This window comes from Dipteris shenzhenensis, chromosome 2, assembly GCF_047967505.1.
Source record: "Dipteris shenzhenensis isolate YYH24624 ecotype China chromosome 2, Dip_SZ_1.0, whole genome shotgun sequence".
Taxonomy (NCBI): domain Eukaryota; kingdom Viridiplantae; phylum Streptophyta; class Polypodiopsida; order Gleicheniales; family Dipteridaceae; genus Dipteris; species Dipteris shenzhenensis.
Genome location: NC_141597.1, coordinates 64,008,572 through 64,020,971, shown reverse-complemented (window position 1 = coordinate 64,020,971; position 12,400 = coordinate 64,008,572). Strand labels below are relative to the sequence as shown.

Sequence of the window (12,400 nt, the reverse complement as noted above, 5' to 3'; positions counted from 1 at the left end):
CTTAGACATGCCTCCTCCATGACCAATAGGTGTTCCCGCACATCCCTGAGAGTCCACTGTGATGTGACAGTCACATTCTTGACATCTCCTAAATGAGAACCAATACATAAACTTACCCTTGTATTATCATTGTCGTTAGAGTCAAGGGGGAGCCAATTGCTACCTGTTTTCTTCCAACGCCTATATTGGAAAGCAAAATGTAACATTTGGTGGGAGATGTGGTACTTGACAACCACATTGTCTTTACATACATGGCATTGAAACAGATCACCTTTTTGTTCACCTGACCTACTTCCCCAATTCACCCCAAGCAATTCCTCAAGGGCATTCTCATATAGGCACTTGCATGACCACATGGTTTTGTTATGTGCATCTGGATATTCTAAAAACAAGAAGCAAAAATGTGTAGAGGCATAAACCAAGAAAACCTTACCCATTTAGAGCCAAATGTAAACTTCATGGCCATGCCCACATCCTTTGCAATCTTTTCCTTGTATGATTGCATCGTTCTTGTGTCCACCATGCTGCAATCCATGTCTTCAAGTTGTAGTGTTGCAATGCATTGAAGATGGCCATAGCCTGATGCCGTCCTTGGAGTAATGTACTTGGCATTATACCAATAGATATTTCTATATTTCAAAGTAGAGGACTTCTCTTTAGCATGCATTTGCCTTCCTAAATCCTCATGAATGGCAGTAAACTTACCTAAGAAGCACTCGACTGGTTCCCACTCCTCTAAGTCTGAAGGAAATACATCTACTATGCACAAGTCCTATTTCAAAATACAATTTCAAACTGACTCATTACACCTATTTCAAAATACAATTTCAAGCTGACTCATTACACTTCAAAATCTTACACAAAATGCAGACTTACAATGCGATGGTATTGTCGATTGATTGCTTGATGGAGGAAGGCGCATGTCCTTCCCCATGTAGATGTGTTGCACCTTTGCAAGCAATCCTTTCTTCCTAAGCTTGAACTTCATGATGCGGTCCTTCCATTCATGCAAAAGATCACCTCTTTTGCTCTTGGGAAGCTTATGTGGACCCTTGGTAGATCCTCTCATGACTATCCAATCATTCAAGCTATAGGTGCAAGGTACCCATTCACCCAGTGCATTTTTGCTCCTGTGGGACACATAGTACATGTTGTTGAGATATCGATCTCCACTCGCGATATGCCAGGGTGACTGTTGTGCATTTATGTCACCGACTTGTTAGCTGGAGATGCGGTTGGTACATCGCCCACGAATAATAGCTGGATGACAGCTATCCTTATCTACACTAGTTCGTGGCTCAGTTAGTATGCCACCTTAGTTAGTTGAGTTTGGTTTGAGACCCACATATAGGGTTCTTCTATTTCTTTGTACTAGAGTTCTTTTGGCTTTCACAACTAAGAAGAGGAAAACTGAAAACTGTTTTCAGCCTCCACCTTTGTGTGTATTCCCCCATTGTGCATGTGAGAAAGCCACAAGTGAGACTCCTTCCCTCTCTCCCACTATCTTCACATGGTATCAGAGCCTTGTTCGTGGTAAGGAGCTCAAGAAAGCAAGCCAAGTTCGTGGTGTCCTGGTAAGAGGACCAGTGTTGCTTTCCTATTTCGAGTTTGGGAGCAAATCTCTGCAGGTAGCATAGCCAGAAGTGCAGGAGTGCACTGTTTCAGATTGAGACGCCCTTCGCGGTGTGGCGAGAGCACAGTATATGCTGCGGGAACAGGCGAAGCCCTCAGTGACTTTATTTTTCTGATTTGAGGCCGTTTCGGGGCCCGTTTTGAAGGCAGAAGTTCTTCGCAGGCACTCAGAAAAAGGCCTTGTTTTTTGCTGTGCGACCACTGCGCGGCTAGTCGGTGGAAAGGTGCCACAGAAATTGCATCGTATGCCTGTGTGCAGAAATATTGGGAGTTGCAGATTCATGCCTATTGCCTGTTGATGCAAAATCGTCACTAGGAAGTGACTGTGTAGTGAAATACCACTTTCGTCAGTTTTGCAGATCTGCCCGTGTGAGGTAAAAGCTGTGTTTTTTTGCAGTGACAGAATATTTTGCAGTGTTTTGTAATGGCATCTGATTCTCTTTCACAGATTATCACTGAAAAGCTTGACAAGAACAACTTCCAGGCATGGAAGTTTAGAATGACGAATTTCTTGATGGGAAAAGGCTATTGGGAATTCATTACAGGAAATGAAGAAGCACCTGTTCTTCCTAATGTTTCCAGTCAACAGGAAATGCAGGCATTCAAAGGATGGCATGAGAGAGCCAGGAAAGTTATGTACTGGCTGTCTATCAGTATTTCGGACTCCATGATTGTGCATATTCAGGATGCAAGTATGCCAAAGGAGGCATGGGATACTTTGGCAAAAATGTACAGCACAAATACGCAAGCCAGGAAAATGCAACTCAAACAGGAGTTGCATAATGTGCAGAGAGAAAATTTGAGTATAAATGACTACCACATGAAAGTGAAGAAAATTGCAGATGCACTTGCTTCCATTGGATAGCCAGTGGATGATGATGATTTGGTTTCTATGACCTTGAATGGTTTAGGAAAGGATTATGCACAGTTCCGGACATCCATTGCCGTCCGTGAAAAATTTCCTGATTTTGAGGAGCTGATTGCTCTTCTAATTTCTGAAGAGCAGAGAAATGGTGGTGCATCTTCTTCAGCAGGAACTTCAAAAGAAACTGTCTTCTACTCAAATGCTAGCAGAGGTAGAGGCAGAGGTAGAGGAGGCCGATCTGTAGGCCGTGGTAGAAATCAGAATATGCAGCAAACGCAAGAAAACCAGTCCTATGCAGGAGGACGTGGTAACTCTAGAGGCAGGGGGAGCCAAAGAGGCCGTGGTGGATGGCACAGAAGCCAAAATGCAAACAGCAATCTTGAATGCTACTATTGTGGCAAAATGGATCATATGGCTAAGGACTGCTACAAAAAGCAGAATGACATTATGAATGGAAAATTGCAGCAAGGCAATTATGCATTTTCTAGCAGGCAGGGTGATGACAGAAATGAGCATCTATTTATGGTGCAGCATATGACCAATTCAGTGACAAGTGTAGAAGAACAAAATGATGTGTGGTATGTTGACTCAGGTGCATCAAACCACATGACAGGTCATGCAGAATAGATGCAAGATGCAAGGAAAATGGAAAAGCCAGGATTTGTGGAGATTGGTGATGATACTGCACATCCTATTGTGCAGATTGGCAAAATTCCTTTATCTATGCAGGATGGGAAAAAGAAATACTTGTCTGATGTATTTCATGTCCCGAACATCACCAAGAACCTGGTTTCTGTTGGTCAGATGGTTGAGCAGGGCTTGCAGGTCAGATTTAATCCTCATGGATGCTTTGTTGAGGATATGAAAAATAATGGTCGCTTGATAGCAAAAGGAAAGAAGAAGGGCAGGATGTTTACGTTGGATGCAGACATGCCTGAATTGAGTGCAGCAATGTTTGCACATGGGACCGGTGTAGTTGCAGATATTGATATCTGGCACAAACGCATTAGTTATGTTAATATACAGTGACTTAAATCAATGCAAGCCCAAAATATTGTTGCAGGATTGCCTAAATTCAAGGTTGCAGAAATGCACAAGGTTTGTGAAGCCTGTCAATTTGGAAAACAGGTAAGGAAACCTTTTCCTAGGCATGTTCAAGAGAGTAAAAAGCCATTGGAATTAATCCACTCTGATGTGTGGACTACAAAAGCTGCATCTATTGGAGGCTGTCACTATTTTGTCACATTTATTGATGACTTCAGCAGAAAACTGTGGGTGTATTTTATGAAAAAGAAAAGTGAAGTGTTTGGGCACTTCAAATCTTTCAAAGCTATGGTTGAAAAAGAAACAGGCCTGCAAATAAAATGCCTAAGTTCAGATGGAGGGGGAGAGTACCTCTCAAATGAGTTTGCAAGGTTCTTGTAGGAGCATGGTATAAAGCAGCAATATTCATGCAGTCATACCCCACAACAAAATGGAATTGCAGAAAGAAAAAACAGGCATATTGGAAAGGTATCTCGGGCTATGCTAAATAAAAAGATCTACCAGATTATTATTGGGCTGAAGCAGTTGCTACAGTAGTCTATATAATGAACAGGACTCCCACTACAGTAATACATGGCATGACGCCAGAGGAGATGTATACTGGTAGGAAACCAGATATTTCTCATTTGAAGATTTTTGGTTGCATTGCCTATGTCCATGTGCCAGATGAGTTGAGGTCCAAGTTGGATCCAAAAGCTGAGAAGTGCATCTTTATTAGTTATTCTCTGCGTATAAACCAGTAAATGTGATGATTGATGTAGATGCACAAAATGGTAATGCTGCACAGAATGCACAGCAGCAATCACAAAATATCAATGGACCTGGAGTGTCCTCTACCAGTGGTTCACATACTTCGCCATGGACAGGCAGATTGAGATCAGGAGAATCCCCTCAAAGCAATGCAGAGAGTGGTACGCAGGTATCACGAAAAGGAAAAGAGAAGGTAGATCAGCCCATGTTTGATGTGAATGCAGGTCACTCTTGTGTGGATGGTGAATCCAGTGGCTCAGAACAGAGCATTGATGATGAGTTGGGTATTCCTTCTGTTGTTACACCTGGAGTAAGGAAGACCAGGGATGTTTTGAGAGCACCTGGAAGTGAGCCTATTTTGTGCAGGTCTACCAGGGTCAGGTATCCTGTGGATAGGCTAAAATATGATGGATTTACAGCCATTCACTATGCCTATATGGTCAAAGTGATACAGGAACCAGAACCCACTTCTTTTGAGCAAGCCATGGGAAATGAAAAATGGGAGAAAGCCATGGATGAAGAAATGGATGCCTTGGATGCAAATGCTACATGGGAATTGGTGCCTTTGCTTAAAGGCAAGAATGCAATTGGTTGTAAGTGGGTTTATAAGATCAAGCACAATGCAGATGGTTCTGTGAATAGATACAAGGCAAGATTAGTTGTCAAGGGGTATGCACAAACATACGGCATTGATTATGAAGAAACTTTCAGCCCAGTTGCAAGGATGGCAACCGTAAGAGTAGCCATTGCTATGGCTGCATCAAAGGGATGGTCTTTACATCAGATGGATGTAAAGAATGCCTTCTTGCATGGTGATTTGCAAGAAGAGGTCTTTATGGAGCAACCAGCAGGTTATGTTCATGCTATTCATCCTGAGTTTGTTTGCAGGTTGAAGAAAGCCTTGTATGGCTTGAAGCAAGCACCTAGAGCATGGTCTGACAAGATAGGACAGTATCTTGTCACTATTGGCTTTCAGATTTCCAAGGCAAATTTCTCACTCTATGTGAGAAAAACAGAGAAAGGGATTATGCTGCTGGTCATTTATGTTGATGATTTGATCATCACAGGTGATAGTGATGAAGATATCCTTCATGTGAAAATGCTATTGAGGCAGAAGTTTGAGATGAAGGATTTGGGAGAGCTGCGTTATTTCTTGGGCATTGAGGTGATTAGATCACCAAGTGGGATACAGCTCTTGCAGAGGTAGTATGGATTGGACATGCTGTCCAAATATGGGATGACAGGCTGTAAGCCTATTTTTCACTTCCTTTGGAGCAGAATGTGAAGCTGAGCGCAGATGCAGGTGAGCTTCTGGAGGACCCTACTATGTACAGACGCATAGTAGGAAGTTTGATTTACATGACTATTACCAGGCCAGATTTGAGCTATGCTGTTGGGTTGGTAAGTCAGTTTATGCACGCTCCAAGGAAACCGCATTTGGATGCGGCTAGACGCATACTCAGGTATGTGAAGTCCACATTGCAGTATGGACTATTTTATGAGGCTGGGGTTCAGATAGAGTTGCATGGATACACTGATGCTGATTGGGCTGGTAGCATTTCAGATAGACGATCTACCAGTGGATATGTGTTCTCTTTTGGGAGTGCTGTAGTCACTTGGAGCAGCAAGAAACAGCCTACAGTTGCCTTATCGAGCACAGAGGCTGAGTACAGGGGTGCAGCAATGGCTGCATGTGAGGTAGCTTGGTTGCATAAGCTACTTTATGATATGCATCAGTCTACAGATGGGTCGGTTGTCATTTATTGTGACAACATGAGCAGTATACATTTGGTAAAGAACCCAGTCTTTCATGCTAGAACAAAGCACATTGAGGTGCATTATCACTATGTGCGGGAGAAGGTTTTACTAGGTCTTATTGATCTAGTTTATGTCAGCACAGAGGATCAGGTAGCTGACATATTCACGAAAGCATTGGGCGCAGAGAAGCTGCGCAAGTTCAGAGACCTGCTTGGTGTGCAGGATTTGGAATTGAGCTCGAGGGGGAGTGTTGAGATATCGAGCTCCACTCGCGATATGCCAGGGTGACTGTTGTGCATTTATGTCACCGACTTGTTAGCTGGAGATGCGGTTGGTACACCGCCCACGAATAATAGCTGGATGACAGCTATCCTTATCTACACTAGTTCGTGGCTCAGTTAGTATGCCACCTTAGTTAGTTGAGTTTGGTTTGAGACCCACATATAGGGTTCTTCTATTTCTTTGTACTAGAGTTCTTTTGGCTTTCACAACTAAGAAGAGGAAAACTAAAAACTGTTTTCAGCCTCCATCTTTGTGTGTATTCCCCCATTATGCATGTGAGAAAGCCGCAAGTGAGACTCCTTCCCTCTCTCCCACTATCTTCACACATGTATGGTCTCCTCACCATGCTTGTACAGAGGTCACAACAGCAATAGTGGACTAGAAAGTCCAGCTTGGAGGGAGAGAGCAGCTCCGATAGAGGGAGAGAGAGGGAGAAGGTATAGAGGGTACAACTGAAGGTTGAGAGAAGCTCCAAGAGGTGCTGTAGCTAGGAATGGAGGGAGAAAGAGTAGAGGGGGATGAGCAGCTACTCCAAGAGGTGTTGTAGCTAGGAATGGAGAGAGAAAGAGCAGAGGGGTATGAGCAGCCACTACAGGAGGTACTGTAGCTAGGAATGGCGGAAGAAAGAGCAGAGGGGGATGAGCAGCTGCTGCTATAGGAGGTGCTATAGCTAGGAATGGAGAGAGAATGAGTAGCTCCTACTAGAGGTGCTGGAGAGAGAGAAACATAGTGGACTAGAGCAGGAGGGGGCAGAGAAGATGCCAAATGAGTTCCCACGTTTGAAAAATGGAGAGAGAATGGAGCTGGACCAGATAAGAGGAGGGGGCAGGCCTGTAATAAGCTGAGAGGGGAAAAAAATTCGCCCAAAAGGGCCCACCGCCTCTTGAATGACAAAGGGTCAAGCATGGGTTGAGGGGGGGGGGGATGGTTTGAGTGGTCCCTGGTGTAAGAGGAGTAGCCAATAGGGGCTGTTTGCAGGTCTGCCCACCCTCCACCTCAACATGGCATTGCCCCACAAAAAGGAGCACTCCCATTGGTACACCTCAAATACCTCACTAATCCCTTAAAATTAGGAAACACTAATTGGGGGCCCTTTGGAGACCCCAATTCTCCCCTAATGGAAAGCTATCAATGAAAACAAACAATTGAGAAAGACAGCTATCAACGAAAAAAACAAGTTCTGCACCACTAATTTGAAGAAGGCAGAGAAGACACCACGAAAGACAAGCGGCGAGGTCGTGGGTTGTAAAGATACTATGCAAGCCACGAATGCCTAAAGCGAACACACATCAAAATATTTTCGCTTTGGAGGACGGGTCCAACAAATATGATCGCCACAAAAGTACTTATGAATTCCAACATAGACACAAATTTAGACACAACACCATTGTCTAGGATATATTCTTCAATTGATATGTCCCTTTGGAACTTTCCGTTTGAGGTAGATCGTCATATTCATGAAAACTCTTATGTTGGTGGCTCTATGACGTAGGATGTTCCGAAATGAAACATGCAACAAGTTGTTTAACAACAATCATCTTACATGGTAGAAAGACACACTGAACAAAAAAGGAAGATTATGTGAAGGAGCTAACCCTCCGCATATGCTTGACACGCCACGGCCTTGAAAGCATTTCTTAGTGACTTGGTGGACTTCTTCCTTATAGTCGATCTCTTCATCGAAGCACCATCTTTCTTCGCTCATTCGTTATCCACCAGTGCCAAAGGAAAACTCAACTTTGTGTCAGGAGTGCAGGTCTCAATTGTGCATGCTCTTGAAGCAGCAACAACGACAGGTTCTTCTCCTACAACATCCGCAAAGGGATGAAACTATGAGACATGTCCTCATCTGAATATCGAACTGTCAAGCCAAAATATATATCTTGTGCGATTGTCCCCTCTCAAACATATGATGCTTCTTGTTTCTCTAGCTGTTCTGATACACCTATCGAATCAACTCGCAATTGAGGTTAACAATGACTCCATATGTACTGAACGAACAACACAGGACTTGCACATGAATCACACCTTCAAGACTAGAGGTCGCGTCATGAGCCAAAATGTCATCTTTCTTAGCATCCCCAAACTTCAACAACTCTACATGCAGCAAAGGTTAGAAGTATCAACAGGTAGAATCCTTGACAAAAAATGGAACAATGAGAAACAAGAACAATCATGTACGCCCCTGGAAGTTGGAACTCCTAGTGTCCATGGAGTCACTGCATGCATGCATGCATGCATGTTTTCTGTGTGAAAGTTTGCCATCGTTGCTTCTATTATCCAACGAACGCAATCACGAGACAACAATGCAACATCACCAGCACAGATGAATTTAGGACACAAAACAGCTAAATCAACCGCGTTTATATAGATGCGCAACGCCCTCCAGTCCATCACCATACCATTCCCATCAAACGACACAAAATTAGGACGATTCAAAGCCATAGAGACCGCCACAAGAGCAGCCACAGGAAGAGCGAGATCGCCGTCATGGAGAATGCCAGACCAAGAGGAGCGAGATCACCACCATCGCCCACTGAGATGAGCGTCATGGAGAATGCCATAGACGCAACTACCACGGTTGGTCTCAAACAATTCACGCTAAATTCAGACTCGAGCGCCGCATGCAAGGTACTCATCATACAACGGCGAAGTGGCACGAACCCTTTCACATGAAAATCACTATTACTTTTTGGCACACAACCTAGATTTTTAGCGTCTAAACCACCCTGAACTCAATTAGACCTACCCAGTGTATGAGGACCATGGATTTTCTCATGGCAGCTGTCGCTGTACAAACTGAAAGGCTGCCACTTGGCTCAACCGTTGCCATCTGGCAACTCTAGGATCTCCAACACAAAGCAACGACGTGCCGTTCAAACTGGAGTTGTCCGGCCCCATCAGAAAACGGTGATTTGCTGAGTGCAGATCCCATCGTCCTCTCGAAGGCGCATCTCATCCTAGCTAGTTCGAATCTCTCTGAAATTGCCAAGTCAGAAAAGATAGGAAAGCATCGAACAGGGAGGATATTCAGATCATAAGGAGGTGAGAGGGTCTGTTTAAACAAGGAAAGACATAGGTAATCGGGATTGATGCCATGGATGTCTTAGGTAAATCAGGATTGAAGGCATGGGATGCTGCCGGGAGAAGCTTTGACAATGATCCTGTCAATAGACGAGCTTGCTTCGCTTTCAATGACGCATGTTTTCTGGGTGTTGCAGCAAGCGATTGTTTTGGGAGAGGGATATAACGTTAGGACTAATAAACAGAGTGAGAATGAAGAGTAGGTCTTCGTTTTCCTTTGTGGATGTTGTGCAGGGAAGAAGGTGGGGGAGCGTATTACGTAAAGCTGCATGTGACAGTATACCTATGTCCTAAGAAGATCCACTATGAGATTAGCTTTATGCAGGCTGTGAGATTCAGCGCAGCGGAGAGTAAAAGAGGGGTTTTGGAAACAGAATCGAAATATCATTTCTCTAGGAGTGCCGCTCGTCCGAATGCCTAGTAGTCCTCTGGTGAATCGAGCATATGGGGTAGCGTTGATGGAAGGGGAGCGGAAGAAGGCTAGTGGAGATGAGGGGGTTTCGACTTTTCCAGCTGTGATTTTGCCGAGGCTGGATTTCGAAAATTTCATTTCGCAAAATTCACTGGAGTCTGATGATTTCTCTGGCCTCTGGGTCTCTGATTCACTCAGCACTGGGCGGTGCAGTGGGAATCATGTGCGCCTCTGCTGAGTTTGGAGTGTGGGCTCAGAAGAGTCGCGACAAAACCAGCCGGCCATTGGAATGCCGACACTGCACGAGGAGAACGACAGGATTGGTATATATCCGCGATATTCGTATAAATCCAGCTCAGCAGGAGGCCATTGGATGTTGGATCAGCACACCAGCGAGGACAAGGTGACGGTCACACGGAACGCGTGACCTTAAAAGCGCGGGGCCAAGGTCGGCGTGGGCGGCGAAAAAAGCCGCGCTGCGCCGCGAATAATATTAGTACGCCGGGTCCATTCATTCAAATAATACATTGTTGAGGTAATTAAGTTGCCAAAACTGCTTTAAAATTCTCTTCAACTTTTGCAACATAAGTCAAATACAAATTTTGCGATCGTGAACTTTTATCCAGATTAAAAGTTTCTACGAAGGATGTGACGGATTATTGCTAGTAAATTTCCTTTTTTCTGCCAAAAATTTCTTCTATAAGTATACACGTTACCTCCCCATGAACTTCCTCCTCTTATACACCCTCGCATCGCTTACGACCACAAGGAAGTAAGCGAGGATACCATCACCATGCCTATCCAAAATATTGCTGTCGGAGACGTCAAAGAAGCCTACCACCCCGATACTCTCAAATGCGCCCTCGCTGAATTCATCTCCACCCTCATCTTCGTCTTCGCTGGCGAAGGCTCCGTCGTTGCTTACGGTCGGTATTCTTCAAGCTTCGCAATGCCTTGGATCAAGTCCTTACAATTTCCTGCTTCCCGGCACCACAGCTCGTCTCCTTTTGATTTCCTTACAGCGCACGTTCTAACTTCATAGATTGGAAATGGTGGCCTAAAATTCGTTTCTTCCTCCTTTCGCAGCAAGCCTTACAAATGGCGCAGATCTCACCCCCTCCGGACTTGTGGGCGTCGCTATTTGCCACGGCTTGGCACTCTTCGTCGCTGTTACTATCTCCGCAAACATTTCTGGCGGTCATGTGAACCCGGCCGTCACCTTCGGTTTACTATTCGGGGGGCACATTACTCTGCTGAAAGGTATTGTGTATTGGATCGCGCAGCTTGTTGGAGCTGTCATTGCCTGCTTGCTGCTTAGACTGGTGACACACGGAATGGTAAGTATTCAGAAGAGTGTAACGTTTGTTCAAGTTCTCAAGTAGGAGTCCGCTTAATTTGTGATTGTCTGAAAATCTTTCTTATCTGCAGACGACATCGCCGCATGCCCTCTCGTCTGGCGAGCCAACTTACGCTGCAGTTATTTTGGAGATTGTGATCACTTTCGGTTTAGTGTACACAGTCTATGCCACAGCAGCTGACCCAAGAGCTAAGGGTAACGTGAATATCATTGCCCCTCTTGCTATAGGTCTTATTGTGGGGGCCAACATTCTGTTCGCAGGAGCCTTCGACGGAGGCTCCATGAATCCCGCTCGCTCATTCGGACCTGCTATGGTGTCCTGGGATTGGACGAACCATTGGGTGTATTGGGTTGGCCCCCTTGTAGGAGGGGCGATCGCGGGACTTGTTTACGAGGGCATCATGATGGCTCCCGAGTCTGGTCACCAGCCTATCTCCGACGACTACTGAGGTTCAGGTGGGGGAAATGTAGGGGCTGGAGGTGTTGTAGCCGTCGAAATTCGACCATGTCTTCTTCTTTACGGTTGGCGGAACCTGCCTTGAGCTTTTTGGTATGGTATGTGAAGGATCGTCACATTTCTTAAGGGGCGAAAACAGGTCAGGTCGGGAGAGATTCGCTTAGAAGATGGAGTGGCTGAACTGAGTGTAAAATGAATTGTTGTGTGCGGACTATTGTCCGAAATTTGTTTTGGAGAGTTTTTTGGTTGACCAGTGCCTCCCCGTCCCCTCTACTCCCTAGGAAAATAGCAAATGACAACTACAAGCACTTCTGACAATTTTCTCAAAATGCCTTTCGTTTTGTACTGGGATTAGCTATTTGTGAGGTTGGCGTTAAACCTGTGCCGGTTAGGGGGCTTTATTAAATGTATAAGGGCCTTATGTCTCGGTTAGTATATGCCCAATATTAATTTGTACAAGGCACCTATCCATATTAAACTTAACTACCTATCCATATTAATTGTACAAGGCACCTATCCATACAATGAGTAATTTTGGATCTATTTCCCATAAAACGTATATCTTTACCCTAGGATGTCCACTCTTTCAGCTTACAATCTTCTTTTTAAAGGTTTTTGCTTTAATTTTAACCCTAATAAATACTTAACAAAATCGTAATTAACGTGGCATTCTTATTGTGTTAAACCTTTGTTTTCTATCTTCAAACCTCTACCCCTTAGTACTCATTTCTTAAGGGTTAAATTTCAAGCATCTTTTAA

The 12,400-nt window shown here is 44.5% G+C and overlaps 1 protein-coding gene across 1 annotated transcript; it reads left to right on the top strand.

Annotated features, from left to right (window-relative positions):
- The first annotated feature begins 10,543 nt into the window (after positions 1 to 10,543).
- On the top strand, positions 10,544 to 11,891 carry LOC147905163 (aquaporin TIP1-2-like). Its single transcript, XM_087390701.1, has 3 exons — positions 10,544 to 10,753; positions 10,914 to 11,164; positions 11,256 to 11,891. The coding sequence occupies exons 1-3, from the start codon at positions 10,621 to 10,623 to the stop codon at positions 11,631 to 11,633; spliced, it is 762 nt and encodes a 253-aa protein (XP_087246827.1). The 5' UTR covers positions 10,544 to 10,620; the 3' UTR covers positions 11,634 to 11,891.
- Positions 11,892 to 12,400: the final 509 nt, after the last annotated feature.